The sequence below is a fragment of the Lactuca virosa genome, chromosome 5 (genome assembly GCF_052849685.1).
Source record: "Lactuca virosa cultivar CGN04683 chromosome 5, Lactuca_virosa_CGN04683_v6, whole genome shotgun sequence".
Taxonomy (NCBI): domain Eukaryota; kingdom Viridiplantae; phylum Streptophyta; class Magnoliopsida; order Asterales; family Asteraceae; genus Lactuca; species Lactuca virosa.
Window position 1 is genome coordinate 346,676,138 of NC_136430.1, and position 16,687 is coordinate 346,692,824.

The following is a 16,687-nucleotide window of genomic DNA, read 5'->3' on the forward strand; positions in this document are numbered from 1 at the left end:
GCACGATGGGTGAACTAACATTCTTTTTAAGTTTGCAGGTTGAACAATTAACTGATGGAATATTTGTTTTTCAAGCTAAATATATTACATACACACTGAAGTTGTTTGGATTTTTTGATAGAACCAACAAATACCCTAATGTCTTCATTAGCATCTATCTCCGCTGATCCAACTGGCGTTGATGTAAATGCAACCTTGTACCAAGGAATGATAGGTTCACTGCTCTATATTACTGCCAGTCGTCCTAACATTATGTTTACCACAATATTGTATGCTCGATATCAAGCCTATCTAAAGGAATCTCATCTTCTTGCTGTAAAAAGGGTCTTTCGTTACTTGAAGCATACACCCAATCTTTGGTTATGGTATCCTTGCGATTATGAGTTCAAGATGGTGGGATACACTGATTTAGATCATGGTGGATGTGGTATTGATCAAAAAAGTACTTCAGGTTGGGCTCAAATGCTGGGAGATAGACTTGTGGGTTGGTCCAGCAAGAAGCAGACATCGATGGCTTGCTCTACCGCTGAAGCTGAATATGTAGCCGCTGGAAGGTGTTGTGCTCAGATTCTCTGGATTTAGAATTAGCTCTTAGACTATGGTCTCAACTTCTCAAAAACTCCCATCTACCATGAGAAAAACAGCGTCATTCAGATGATACAGAACCCGGTACAACATTCCAAGACCAAGCACATTGACATTCGTCATCACTTCATCAGGGACATAGTTCAAAAAGGAAAAGTTGAGTTGTTCTACATTCCATCCACTGATCAACTGGTTGACATTTTTACTAAGGCAACTGATGAGAAGAACCTGAATAAATTGATTGCAGATCATGGCATGCTTTCAATGACTTAATCCTCTTATAACTTGCTTAAAATAACTTTTCTTTTATTTGCTTTCTCAAAAATACAAAAACAAGTGCTTCTTTTATTATGCTTTCGTTAAAAAAAAGTTTACATAGTTTGCTTAAGTTTTGCATATAATGTTTACAAGTATTATTTTTCTCTATTCTCTTATTTTCAGGTCTATCAATACTTTATCTACGGTAAATCTCCACCTCTTCCTTCCAGAGTTTGAAAGAGTCGGAGTCATTTAGAATGTTCTGAATTCTCTAGTTGTTGAGAAGAATATTGTCATCATGTCTTCTTATTGTTGACAATTCCCTCTTTCTCCTTCACTTACTATTATGGATGCAAGAAGCCACCATAATTACAATGAGTCTTACTTTCATCTACCGACTCATAATATGATAAATCCTCAAGTGCCCTCGTGTTGATCTTGTCAACTTGATGGTTATATAGATTAGAGCCCATTAACTCGTTGGTTACAAAGACTGGTTCCTGTTCTTCTCTTGTTCTTGGTGAACATGAATCTTGGAATCTATCTGCAACACTTCAACGATTAAAGACATCCTCACTCTGGGTTTGTTGTGAATCATATTTGGTATTGATGCATTTGTTCTTGCATGTTCACTCTTTTATAGAATGTATTGAAGGGGGATATATCTCGAAAAAAAGAAACTAATTCATGAGCTTTTAAATCAAAAGATTTTCTAGCATTAGTTTTATGATTCTTCTGAAAAATGCTACGTAAAGGTCCTATGAAAAAGTTGTATATTCCTTTTTTTAACTATTCATTTGTTGACCATCTCTTCACTATTATCTCTTTACCATTCTTCTCTTGTACCATATTAAATTAATTTATGGTGAAATATAATTTCTAGACTAAAACTTAACTTTATGATACAGAAGGTAAACCACTTATCGTTGATAAGTTTACACTGTTTATGATTCACGCTGATTCTACCTCAGCATGATTGAAGCAATCCATTCTCTCCCCAACCGGAATGTATTACACATATCATTCCACTCTCTCCCTTTATTCTTCTAATAAAAGAAGTTAATAACTCAACATATAAAACCATACACTGATGAGACTTCGCAATTCTGTATAAGTGATCTATTATTGCAATAACACAATAATGTGATACACCAAATTCCCTCTTATCATTTAACTTTATTTAATGTTGTTGTTTTCTTGATATGAAAAAGGGGAAGGGGCAGTGTTTATTGATACTATCAAAAGGGGGAGAAAAGTCATTAGTTATGCTATGTTGTTACTTGGTTATTTAAAGAATAGCAGACACTCTTGAAAGAATAAGATTATATATCTAAGGGGGAGCAAACGTCAGATGTTATTTATCTGAGGGGGAGCATATATCAACATTCTGTCATCTCCTTATCATCTATCATTCCACTGCAACTCATGATACGCTAATTGTTTACACTGCTCTTACTGCCTCTACTACTGATAACCAAAATGGGGGAGAGTCTTACACCTTCTCAGGGGGAGATAGTTTCAAAAAAACAAGAAATAAATTTCTTACTCTCAGAGGGAGGAAAGGCTGAAGAATTTGTTAAAGATTAGTTTTGACATCATCAGATAGGGGGAGATTGTAAGGTCACACCTTATGATCTGATGAGTCAAACACTACACGCTGACCACTAGCGCCAACGCCAGCGTGAGCACCAACACCAAATCTTATCAACGTCAGTGTGAACTTCATAATCTAAGTAACGTATGTATATTAGGCAGTTATACGTATATATATATATATATATATATATATATATATATATATATATATATATATATATATTTGTCTGATCAGTAATCTTAGTGATTAGGATTAGACCTTTACTTAGATAGGTATACATCCCTTTATTAGTGGGATTTCAGTTATTGTAATCGTATATAATCAACATTAGGATGAAACCCTAATGTAAGTCTTTGTGACCTCGTTTGCTTGGTGAGGACACTCTTTCTTAGTGAAAGCATCTTTGTGATTACTTTTGTTCTTTTGTTTTTCTGTTTAAACTTTTGCTTAGTTTGTTTATTCATTGTTATTCATACTTGAATGTATCTGATCGATACAAACCTTCATAAAGATTCTGACTATTTACTTTTTTTATTAAGCACTTATTACCATTAAAGCATACAACTTATTTGTTTTTTCTATTGAGTGGTCAATATACTTCTATATTTTTTTCATTTAACACCCCCCCCCCCCATAATTTAGTTATATTTCATTTTACCCTCTTAAAAATATTTTAGGTTTAATTATTTTATTTATTTATTTACTAATTAAATATTTCTATTAAATATTTAGTGACATTTCATTTGAGAAATATAAAATTATAATGATTATCTATTTTTTCAATCTTTTTTATGATTATTCTGTAGTAGCTTTTCGTATTAATTTTTTCGAATGATATGTCGTAATATATTCAATTTAATAAATTAACATACGGTGTGTGTTTAAAAGCTAAATAATTAAATAAGAGTTTTATAGAACATTTTACATAGATATGAATAAATTAGTTAAACTTTTATAAAAAAAAAACTATAGAGAGGTCGACCATTAGAATGGTTATTTAATTGGACGTTAAATTTTTTGGAATAATGATGTGACAGTAGTTTTAGTTTTAGTATAGTTTAACCATTAGAGATGCTCTAAGCGACCTCGTATAGATTTTTAAAGTATCTCAGAACATCTTCAATGAGAGCTTATTTTAGGACTTATGACTATTTGCTTTAAATATTTATGATTTATTATCATTGGAGTTATAAATTTATTTGTTTTTTTCTATTGATCAATCAATATATATTAAGTGATCAATATACTTTCGTCTTTAGTTTATTTAACTTCCTCATGTTATAATTGTATTTATTTTTACCCCTTAATTGTAGTTTAGTTTTAAATGTTTTTAATTTATTACTAGATAATTATTTCTATCAAATATTCAATGACATTTTATTTATGAAATATAAATTTATAACGATTATATACTATTTTTAATCTTCTTTTATAACTATGTGGTAGTTTTTTTTGTATTTTATGGTTATAAAATAAAGACCCGGTATACTTTTATTTCTATTTTCGTTTGTTTGTAGCATTCAACATCTATAAAATATAATATATGTTTAAAAATGACTAATTAAATGTAAGGGATTTTAAAAAACATTTTAAATAGATAAAAATAGATTATGTAAAATTAAAGAAAAAAGCTATTGAAAAGGTTAACCATTGGAAATGTTATTTAATTATAGGTTAAAGTTAATGGAAGGAACATAATAAGGAAGCAAAAAAGCTTTTTTTATGTTGAATTTCCTACAAAATTTGTTAGGAAATTGAAGGATCATCAGTGGAAGCCAAGAAAAAGGGATTTTCTATCGGTCGAATTCACACTGTCTCTTCTAATCTTGGTGAAACATATTTTTTTGAGAATTATTTTAAATAAAGTCAAAGATCTGAAATGTTTTGCAGACATCCGCACTGTTAATGGACACGTATGTGCTACCTTTAAGGAGGCATGTTATACTCTTGGACTTTTGGAAGATGATAGGGAATATATTGATTCGATCGAGGAAGCAAGTCATTCAGGTCCTGGATATTATTTGCATTATCTATTTGCAACTATGCTAAAGTCTAATAGTTTGTCTAGACCGTGTTTGGTCTGGCAAAAAACTTGGCAATACTTATCAAATGGAATTCTCTACATGTTGGATCTATATGTCCAAGAATCATTATAGAGTGATATTGCTAATAATATATGATCCTATAGGGTCACACATATATCAAGTTGACACATTTTGTATATTTATTATTAATATGATTATTAATAAATAATATTGATTTTTGTATTTTAATTAGGGAATAATTATTTTTTTGTGAAAATAATAATTATAAGAGGGTATTACTAGTTATTATTTCATATGGTATGAATTAATAAGTCATGGACAACATTTTGGACTAGTTGGATTGTTTTTTATTTTACCTAAAGACAAGGTTTATATTTTATAAACTTGGAGTTTATAAAAAATAAAGAATCTTACTTTTTAAAAGGCGTAATGATGGTGTGGGAGGTTGCTTTTCAACCTTCCATCTTTTCTCTCCCAGGCTTCTAAAGGCTACCATTACTTTAGATGATTTTAATGGTTATGCCTTACTTTTCATGGGCTATATAAGATATGCATGAGGCTTGCATTTTTGCAAGAGTGAAGTTCTTCTTCTGCCTCTATTTTCTCTCTAAAAACTGTAGGATTTCTACTCCTTTCTCTCTCTCTCTTTTGAAGTTAGTTTGGTGGCTTAGAAGACCTATTGAGTTGTTCCCTTTAGTGCTTAATTGAGTTAAGCACTTAAAGGCTTAAGACACTAAAGAATACAAGAAGGAACTAGCATTCCAAGTGTCTTACTCTTGATGGTGGATACTTGTAGAGAAGATCATACACTTTGATCTTTTGTTATCTTCATCAACACCCCAAAACCAAGTGGCTTCAAAGGTTATCTCTAAAACATCCTATGGTTATGGTTTTATTTCATTTGAACCTCTATAAATGGATCCATGATGGTTCGGTTTTGTTATGAACTAAAAATAAACTTGTTATTTTTAAAGTCTTCCGTTGCCGGTTTTTGTGAAAAACAAACTTTTATTTCATATCAAAACCCAACACTACAATCAACAACTAAGATTACAGTCACCATGTAATATGTTATTTTTCATTATTTGAATTAAGGTTTTACTTAAAAATTCTTGCATAATACATTGTATTTATTCAATAAAAATTATTATATTTTTTTATATATTTAACAAAATCTTATTAAGCTTATTATTATTAGTACATTTTAATTTTATATAGTTATCTCTAAAAAGGTAACTTGCAAATTTCTCCAAGTTTATCGCTTTTTGAGGATCAAGTTAAGAACTTGACACTTTATGAGATTGAATTCTTTTTACTCCAGAACAATTCAACCCTCAAAGATTTTGATGGAATGCCTTACCCTAATCATGAGTTCGTATCTTCTTCAAATAATCGATTGATTACTGAGGAGCTAGATTTTGACATGACGACTCTATTGAAAGACTTTCATCAGTTACTTGGTTCATTAACAGTTGAACAAAGAGGTGTTTTTGACGATATTATGACAAATGTTAAACAAAATAAAGAAGGCGTATTTTTTGTTTACGGTTACGGAGGTACCGGGAAAACGTTTCTTTGGAAAACATTATCTGCTGCTTTAAGATCATAGGGTGAAATCGTGTTTGTAACATCCTGTTTCCTGTCATTTCTTATTTCAGGGTCGTGGGCCAGAAGTCGATTGTGTAAAGGATTTGAGCCTTAAGAAGGTAATGTTTAGACCTTTTGGAAGGAGGCAATGATGATTGTAAGATCTTAACCTTTGAATTGTGTTTTGGGCCGAAGGGTAGAAAAGGGAAAGTCATAGGCTGTGGTCTTGCATGAAATATGCATTTTTGTTCTAGAAGTTTTTAGTCCAAGATATCTAGTTAATATTGTAGGGCTCTTCAACACATTTATTGTGGATATAAAGATCGTCAAAAATGGAGTTGGAACGAAGAAGTTATGACTGTTTGAAGTTAGCAAGGTTTTGGGTTAAGGCGAGTATGTTGGGCGTACTAGGCAAGGCTGATCGCGGAGGATCAACCTGGTACGGTGGGCGTACGCAAGCCTGATGCAAACCCTAATATTGGGTCTTGGTCCCTATTTAAAGACCTTAAGTCATTTCAAACCCCTTTTTACCTTCAACCTCCATCCTCTCTAACCCTAATTTCAAAACCCTAGCCCTATTTTTGAGACCCTTGAGTTTTTGAGTGCCTTGGAGTGTTCTTGGTGCATCTTGGTGAAGAAGGAGCTCATTGGAGAAGTGTTGGTTGCATTGGAGCTTGTAGATCCATACCTTGTTCACCTTGATCTTTCTTCTGGAGGTATAAAGCTTGAATCTTGATGATGCATTTGTTAGATCTGGCTACTTTTAGGTGTTATGAGCTTTTGGTCACTTTAGTGCATAAACTTTAGATATTGAAAGTTTGTGACCTTTTATGGATAAATTTGGAAACTTTATCCATCTAAACATCATATCGATTCAGATCTGAAGGTTGGAGACTTGGACTTAATGGATTAAGTTGAGAAAGATGCACTTTTGGTCCCTTTGAGACTTAAAGACTAGATCTTGGTTGTTTGGACCATCTTAATGGATGAAGTTGGAAACTTTATCCATTATGGAGCTATTAGGAACCATAAAAATGTGATCTTGGTCCTTCTATCCCTTCCATGCAAGAGTTATGATGTCTTAATGGATTAATAAGTTAGGGTTTTAGCTTTTAGGCCTTTTTCTAGCCATGGAAAGTCATAAAGGTGGAAACTTTATGACTTAAGTCGATGTTTTGAGTCTAGATCTGAGCTCTGGACAAAAGACCTTAGGGGATAAAGTGTTTAATGGAGGAATGAGTACATGCCACGTACGCTGGGCATACTCAGCAACCTTGGACTTTCTTTCGTTGATTTCTGTTGACCGTTGACTTTTTGACCAAGTTTGAATTTAGGTAAAACTTGAGGATTTTGGGTTATTAATTAAGATTCTATCTGGTTATGGTGTTAGTGGATTCGCATGTGCAAGCAGTACAGAAAATGGATCGTATCGCAGTGTTTCAGAGTTCTTTGATTTAGGTGAGTTTCGGCTCATTGTACCGTAGGTCGAAGGCACCAATGTTAACCCACTAGTTTTGGTTATTTTTTAGTAGAGGGATGCCATAGGGACTGTATGTAGTCATGTAGGATAGAATGATGACTTTTGATCTAGGCTTCTTGTTTGTTCCTTGTTTGGTTATGGCTCTGGAGTAGGATCACCTGTCCGGTTGTCTATCTCACCTCTGAGTATATACGGTTATGCATTCCTTGGATTGTTAGCTATGTATCCTTATGTATAGTCTGTTGTTGTGATGTAGTGGGTCGTTATGCATGCTTGTATGTTTATCGTATGGGGTATTTTGGGGAAAACTCACTAAGCCTTGTACTTACCTAATTGTTTATGTTTTCAGGTTTTATCAGTGATCGTGGGAAGGCGAATGCGGGAATGTACACACTCATAAACAACATTGAGGATTTCGCGTTTCTTATATTACTCTGATTTTCAATAAATGAATTTTGGAATAAACGGTTTTCTAAATAATGGATTTATAATTGAGAAGTTTTACCTTAATAAAGTGAATTTTTTTGGTTGTGAAAATGGGACGTTTCAATGTTAAATGTTGCTTCAAGTGGTATTGCTTCATTATTATTGACAGGAGGCAAGACAACACACTCTCGGTTTATAATCTCTTTAAAGCTTACTGAGGATTCATTTTGTTCTATAATGCGGGAAAGTGATGTTGCCGAATTGTTAAAAAAAACATCATTGATTATATGGGACGAGGCACCCATGATTCACAAGCATGCCTTTGAAGCTCTGGATATATCTTTGAAGGATATATTGAGTTGTGATCTTCATAGCAACTCAAAATTGCCATTTGGAGGAAAAACAATTGTTTTTGGACGTGATTTCAGACAGATTCTACCTGTTGTTTCTAACGGAAGTAGACAAGACATCGTGAATGCTTTGATAAGTTCCTCCTATATTTGGTCAAATTGCAAAGTCTTAAGATTAACAAAAAACATGAGGTTAAGTATCCACACATCTGATATTGAAGAAACAACCACATTTGCAAACTGGCTTTTGGATATAGGAGAAGGAAATGTTGGTGATTTAAATGACGGCGAGACAATTATTGATATACCAGATGATATTCTCATTACTGATTCATCAGATCATATTGGTTTATTAATTGCATTTGTCTATCATTCTATTATTGAAAATGCCAAGAATCTGATGTTTTTTCAAGAAATAGCAATCCTTGCACCGAAAAATGAAGTCGTTTAAGAAATAAACAATCGTTTGTTATCATTATTTCCAGGCGATGAAAAAGAATACTTAAGTTCATATAGTCTTTGTCATTCAGATTTTATAAATGATGACTTTGGCAAATCTTTATACTTGCCTGGTGTTCTAAATGACCTTAAACCTTCAGGTTTGCCAATTCATAAATTGATATTAAAAGTCGGTGTTTCAGTTATGTTATTGAGGAATATTGATCAAAAATACGGTTTGTGTAACGGAACGAGGCTACAAGTTATAGCATTGGGTAAGCGTGTTATAGAAGCAAAAATAATTTCTGGAAGTAATATAGGAAATCATACGTTTATTCCAAGAATGTCACTGACCCCTTCAGATAAAATGATTCCTTCACCTTTCAAAGAAAACAATTTTCACTTGGTGTATGTTTTGTGATGACAATAAACAAAAAGTCAATGACAGTCGTTATCAAAGGTTGATTTATATTTTAGACAACCAATGTTTACTCTTGAGCAATTATATGTTGCATTGTCTAGAGTTAAAAGCATAGACATATTGAAAATATTAATTTTAGACAATAAAGGTATCAGTAGCAACAAGACATTTAATGTTGTATTTTCAAAAAAGTATTTGGAAATTTGTGATTTTTAATAATTATTTAAAATATGTAATTACTAATTTTTAGTAATTTGGGTTCACTTACATACTTATTCAATAAAATATTTGGTTATATATAAAAGTATTACTTTAATTATTGTTGATGTTCAAAATTTGATATTAATTTCTTTTTAATATATCTATGTATCATACACCTAATAAGATAAAAAGATTAATAAACTCGTCGTTTGTTACAAACATACAACACAACATTCAAACCATCTCATTAATTAACTATTTATAATCAGTTTTTTCGAAAAACAATGCAATTTCAATCAATAAAAATATTTCATAATTAAATTAGAGTATTTATATGATAAAATGGGGTGTCTTTTTAGCCAACCCCATATTTAATCCATAATCCATAATTAATAATTAAAGTCGAATATAAACTTTTAAAATCACAAATGAGATAATCAAAGCACACGTGTGAAAGGGCAAAAGCGATATTTGGATCTTGTAGGAGGGTTACATACGTCTTTAAAGAAATGGGTAAGGGATAAATGTTCTGAAATTTGAGATATCCTCTACGCTAGGGAGTCTTGTCGAGAAGAAAATGGCCACTTCCGTCGCTGCTTCCTTTCAAATCAGGTAAGAACCCTAATTCTCCGTTCAATTATTGCTTCGATGCGCATGAACTTATCTTCTAAATGTTTCGGATGTTTATCGGCGTAATTTAAGAGTTGTGCCGATTGATTGACTACATCAGAGTTTGAGCAAGTCTTCAGATTCAAAGAATAGAGTTACACATTGATCTTCGCTTTGATTAATTCTGCCATTAAACTTGCAACAAAACTCTTGTCACATATCTATTTGAAAAAAATAATACTTTTGACATTCAGAATCGAAGGTATCTCTTTTCTACAAACATTATCCCATGGAAATTAAATTGTAAAAGACATAAAACATCTTGGTGGAAGTGGAACTCTTCTTCGTTGTTTAAAATCATGACAAATAAACTCAAATCTAACAAACACTTACTTTGTTCATCATCATTTGTCAGATTCAGTTCCAGCAGCTTAACATCACATGAGCTTTGCCATTTAACCCCAAACCCTAATCAATGGAGGTCTTCACATTTAGCCAAGAGCTATAAGTTCGTCACATCCATACACAGACCATTGAAGAGTGCTGTGGTTGCCCCAATGGCTCTAGGAGCAGTATGAACTCGTGATACTTTTTTTAAATTCCATTTCCATTAGATATAATATCATGTAATTTCACAAGACTTGATAATTTTGTAAACAAAACTATTCGGTTTTTGTGGCTGCAGAAGCAGAATACAAGTCAAGATACAGATGACATGTATGATGACTTGTTTAAGAAATATGGGAAGGTTGTTTACAAAAGCAATGACAAAAGATCTCCTGTCGCTGATGTTGATGATGATGCTGAGTGCTTAGCTTGTAAGCCCTTCAGATTTTTTTAAACTTATAAAAATTTATACTTTCAGATTGTTAACTTATTTATCGTATTCTACATTTTTTTTTTAAAAATCTTGTTTAGTTGCTGTGGCAATGGCAAAGATTGCAAGTGATGTGAAGGGTGGAGATATAAAACTCCTGTTTGTTAAGCCTCTGGTTTATTGGACAAAATTTTTCCTCATTACAACTGCTTTTTCTAGACCTCAAATTGATGCCATAAGGTAACGATTTTTAAAATAATTTATATTTTATAACATCATGAGAGGTGCAAATTTAAATATAGTCTGTTTGCTAAATGCTAATCTTATTTTCTACCACAGGAACAGAATAAACGATCTAGCTGAAAAACAATATGGGATATTTGCAACTGGAGATACAAAACCGAATTCATGGACATTGTTAGACTTTGGTAGGTTTTCTTTTTCACTCTTCATTGTTAAGGATTATAAGGGTAAAATGGTCACTCTTCATTGTTAAGGATTATAAGGGTAAAATGGTCATTTAGTAACAATATTGAAACGGTTTATTACTTTATCTAGAAAAGAAACATACATCACTTTATCCAATACAAGGAGAAAAAAAAGATTCTGTTAGGTCCTAACTAACAGTAGAAACAGTAACAGCATCAGTACCAGTGTTGACATGACAGGTGATTTGTGTATATTTTCAGGTGACATAGTGGTGCACATATTTCTTCCGGAACAGAGAGAACTTTACAACTTGGAAGAGTTTTACGCTAATGCAACTCTCATAGACTTGCCTTTTAAAAACGAAAACAACTTTCAACGTTGAAAAGATATCAATTAAGTTGTAGATTACAGGGTTGTATTTTTCAAATGATTATTGTAATTTTAAAATATATTTAATGATAGTTAGGTAATTTTACCATCACCCAAGTAAAAAAAAAATAGGATTAGTTTTTTATGTGTTCTTCCAAATCACATTATTTTACTCTACAAATCAAACTAAGTAAAAAAATATCAATTTTTTCGCATAAAAGAGTCCATTAAATTACATTTTATAAAATTGGACAATTATTGCTACATTTAAGGGTCCGTTATTTTATATTTTCCAAATTCCAAAAATATTCGATATTTTTATATTTGTGTTTTCTTGGTCAATCTTATCAAATATGCTTTTATTAATTTATTGGATTCCGATTCCATGATATTTTAGGCGATGAGTGTTTGTTATTACAATTCGAAAATTGAATCCCCCAAGTTATAAGGGCACTACGAAGTAATTGTGATATATTTTTTACAATGTTACAATTTTATTTTCTTAAAGTGTTTGTAAATTAAGGTGAGGTATGTTTTTTTTTTTTCAATTAAATGGGAAATTTCCTTCCATTTTTTTTGTATTATCTTCTTACATATTTAAAAACATTTGTCATATTTAATATATTTTTTTTTCATGCATAATAGGTGTTTATAATAATTTATTCTTGTTGTATGTCGAGTCTTATACAATGATTTCTTCAATAGATGCAAAAGCATAAGGATTAAAGAGTGGTGTACTGTTGCATGCACAAAAAAGTTTGACCCTATGTTTTTGCAACAATACGTCCAAAACATCGTGTCAGGCGAGACGATATGCTGAGTGAAAGGAGTGAGGGAAAACTTCCCCCACCTATCATGGGTCAGGTAAAAAAGGTGAGGGAAAGAAGTGAAGGGAGTCTATCGTCCACTCTCTTTCCTCGTGTGATTCATCAGTATTGTACTTTTTTTTTCTGATTTTTTAATATTTGTTAAATTATATATCTATTAAAAAATTATAAAAAATATATCAAAATTAATGATTTTTAATTTCCTATAAAATGAGTATAATATTTGTATGAAATATATATATTTTTTAAAAATAAAAAAAATAAAAGATTCTAACCACACCTTCACTTTTGGTGAAAGAAAGAAAAATAGAAGAAAATATCGGACAAAAAGTGATGAAAACTTCTCACACACACTCTCGGGTCTTTAAAGAGAAAAATAAAAAAAAGATTTTAGCCAAAGTAAAATAAAGTAAAATCTAGGGTTTGCTTCCCTTTCATTCACCCCATCAACCATCTCTCTTCTTTGTTTCGACCACTTTCTCTGGCCACCACTACCCATTGCTGTCGCCACATCATCACTGCTTCGACCCAATCTTTGCTACTATTGCAGCCTGCTGGCCCCTACTACCCTCACCATTACCACCGCCTCGCAATCGTCGCCTCCATTATCTGCCCACGACTACCGTCGTTTGCTCCCTGCTCTCCTACACTTTTCAGTTTTCACAATCTCATCTCCTCCTTCACCGCGAGCCACCCTTCGGAACCATTACCTGTTGCCGATCCCAACTAGCCTCCTCCTCTGCTCCTACTAGACTTTTATTCCCTTCGCCTCCGCCCCCTTTCCATCCTTTTGCCGGCGCCGTACTATTTCCTCTCCAGCGTTCCCACCTTGCAAAAGATCACGTCTTTCCCCCGTTCATCGCATCACAGGTCGCAGCCCTCACCATTTCTGTTTCTTTTATGCATACAAAACCCACATTTTGTTACCAGTTATGGCGTGGTATTTCCCCTTCATCTCTTCATACAATCTAGTTATCTAGGTACGGTTTTTAGATTTTTGTTTTTCCAATTCCAAGCTATAATGAACTTAATGGTATTGTTGATATGTAGACCAGAGATTATGACTTATACAAGCTATCCAACCAGAATGGATTTGCAGATGTGCATCATTTGATCAAGTCCATTCAAAGGAAAACTAAACCACTTGGATTAATTCACACAGATGTGTGTGACATGAAATCAATTCCATCTAAGGGTGGAAACAAGTATTTTATCACTTTTATTGATGATTGCACTAAATTATGCTATGTCTATTTGCTCAAAAGTAAAGATGAAGCCGTAGAGAAATTTAAATTGTATAAAAGTGAAGTTGAGAATCAACCCAACAATAAAATTAAAGTACTCAAAAGTGATCGTGGAGGTGAATATGTATCACCATTTGAGGAATTTGCACATCATGGTATTATAAATGAGCTTACTGCACCTTATTCACCATAACAAAATGGCATCGCAGAAAGGAAAAATCATATCTTAAAGGAAATGATGAATGCCATGTTATAAAGTTTTGGGTTGCCACCCTTAATGTGTGTGTAGGGGGGAGCTGTATTATCATCTATTTACCTTTTAAATAAGGTACCACAAAATAAATCAGATAAAACACCATACGAGTTATGGCCGGGTCAAAAACCATCCTACAAAATACATTCGAGTGTGGGGGTGCCTTGCAAAAGTCATGATACTTGCACCAAAGGTGGTCAAGATAGGACCCAAGACTATTGATTGCATATTTATTGGATATGTACAAAACAACAGTGCTTATCGATTTCTTGTGCATGACTCAAAAATACCAGAAATTCATAAAGGAAAAATAATGGAGTCAAGAAACGTATCGTTCTTTGAGAATGTGTTTTCATGTCTTGCTAAGGCCGAGACAAGTGCTACAAAAATAGTCAAGCAAAATGAATCCTCTCATGAAGACAAAACAGAGGAAGAAATAGAGCCCCGAAAAAGTAAAAGGGTACGAGTTGAGAAGTCATTTTGGAGATGATTTCTACACTTACATTGTCTCAAACTTTCAAAGAGGCAGTTACCTCTTCTGAAGGACCTCAATAGAAAGAGGCAATTAAGAGCGAAATGGATTCCATCTTGCAAAACCATACATGGGAGCTAGTGGATTTACCTCAAGGTTGATGGGTTTTGAGCATTACAACATCCATATGGTGTACATGCAACCCTAATTGCTTTGGATCTAAGTTTTTCTCTATTGAACATACAAATTGAATACCAAAGCATTGAACCCTAGAAGTAGCATACACAATTCGAAAATCATATAAACATTAGGGTTAGAACATTACCTCACTTGTTATGTAACAATAACAAGTTCAATCCTTGAAGATATTGACCATGAAAGCTTAGTGCCCCAAGTGTTGCACCTCTAATGGAGTCACAAACACTCTATGCAAAGAATGACTTGGAGAGAGGTGAAAATCGGCCACCTTAGGGTTTCTGAAGATTAGGGTTGATTTTTCTTAGTCTTGGGGTGTTTATATAGATGAGTGGGCTGCTAGGGTTTCTGGAGGAAACCCTAATTACTGCTTAAGACTTAAGCAGCCCATGAACTTCTTCTTTAGAGCCCTTGGACGAAATATTATGGCCTTACCCATAAATTTCGTCCACTCCACTCTATGGAGTCCATCAGCCCAGTTCTGCAACTATCAATGATTTGCGAAACAGCCCCTCCATTATTAATCAGTTCCTTTTAATCCCAAAATTAATACTAGATTAATTTCTGATTAATTACCAATTAATAATATGATTTCCAAATAATATATTAATCTTATAATATATTAATAAAATGATTTTTAGTACCAATTTATTATTCATATAATAAATCCTACTCTTTCTCCACTTGTCATCCTGTCAAGTTGCATGAGTGAAGGCAACCAAAAAGGACCATGCTCATAATCAAATCAAGTACATACCAAATATAGTTATGGGCTTAGACATCTATTCCAACATTCTCCCACTTGGATAAGTCTAATAACTATTATTGCAAGTATGACTTCAGAATTTGATCAGCAATCGTAGCTTTCAAAAACTGTTGTTGAACTCTGATCTTATCAGTAACGCGTCCTTTAGATAAGGGATCAAATATTCCTCCATTCTACAAGATATCCTATGGACATGAGACATGGATTTAATCATTCTCTCTATCCAAGTTTTGTTTCCCGATTTCCGATTTATGACGACTGACTAATTGAACAAATCAAATCAGTTCAGGCTTGACCAAGCGCTTAGGGTGTCATCACTAAATCATCGAGGGGCCCACATATATCGCTTTTATCCCATTTAGGGTAAAAGGAACAGATACACTTCGACTCATATGTTTGTACTATTTATTCATCAAATCACACACAACAATACGTTTTATAACATCAGGTTACTGATGCGTTTACGTATTATCAATGCGCAACCGACTCGTAAACAACAACTATATGTCTCTGTTTTTAAGAATATAAGATATTATCGTCTCACAATCACTCGTGATAAAATCCATGATGTAACATGAAAGAACCCCTTTCTAAACTTTCATATTTCTGAAAGACCCAAACTTTCATATTTGACAATATAGTTATTCCAAAACATGCTACATGCATATTTATAAAACAATATCTTACATTGATAAAGTGATTACAAAAGATTGGATACAAACCGACTATGTTTTAATGTTTTACATAACTACCCAGGATATTGTAATTTTATACAAACATAAACCGAAATACAAAAGTAATATTACAACTATTCTAAACCTTCCAACAGTATATGACTATACTGGTTACTTATTCCCTGCAAATTTGTTAAACATTGAGAGGGTAAGCGGTGACGCTTAGTGAGTTCAATAATAGATACAATATAACGTTATGCCATATATATACTTCAATATGGCAGAAGCAAAGGGGAACAAGGAACAACAAATGCATATGAGACATAACAAATTCCATACTTGATATATATAATCAATAAAGTTTTGGCCCAAATGGCACAGAAGACATACAACTTCGGATTAACATTTTGGTAGATTTCAGGCTTATAACCCTGTCTAACCTTTTGCCAATACCATAGAATAGAAATCATTCTCTTACGGAGACATGTTCTACATGGCCAAAGGCTACATACCAGTACCAATATGAATCTAAGTCCTTTCACTGATCACATGGTCAAAGGTATTTCTTTTGCTATTAAAAAGAATAACGAATAAAAATAACACGGAAGATACTCAGGAATATTATTTTGCTAGAATACTTAGGC

The 16,687-nt window shown here is 32.9% G+C and overlaps 1 protein-coding gene across 1 annotated transcript; it reads left to right on the forward strand.

The window, feature by feature from the left end:
• Positions 1-9,898: 9,898 nt before the first annotated feature.
• On the forward strand, positions 9,899-11,724 carry LOC145115673 (Lojap-related protein). Its single transcript, XM_079052022.1, has 6 exons — positions 9,899-10,000; positions 10,413-10,569; positions 10,683-10,815; positions 10,916-11,054; positions 11,154-11,242; positions 11,504-11,724. The coding sequence occupies exons 1-6, from the start codon at positions 9,966-9,968 to the stop codon at positions 11,623-11,625; spliced, it is 675 nt and encodes a 224-aa protein (XP_078908148.1). The 5' UTR covers positions 9,899-9,965; the 3' UTR covers positions 11,626-11,724.
• Positions 11,725-16,687: the final 4,963 nt, after the last annotated feature.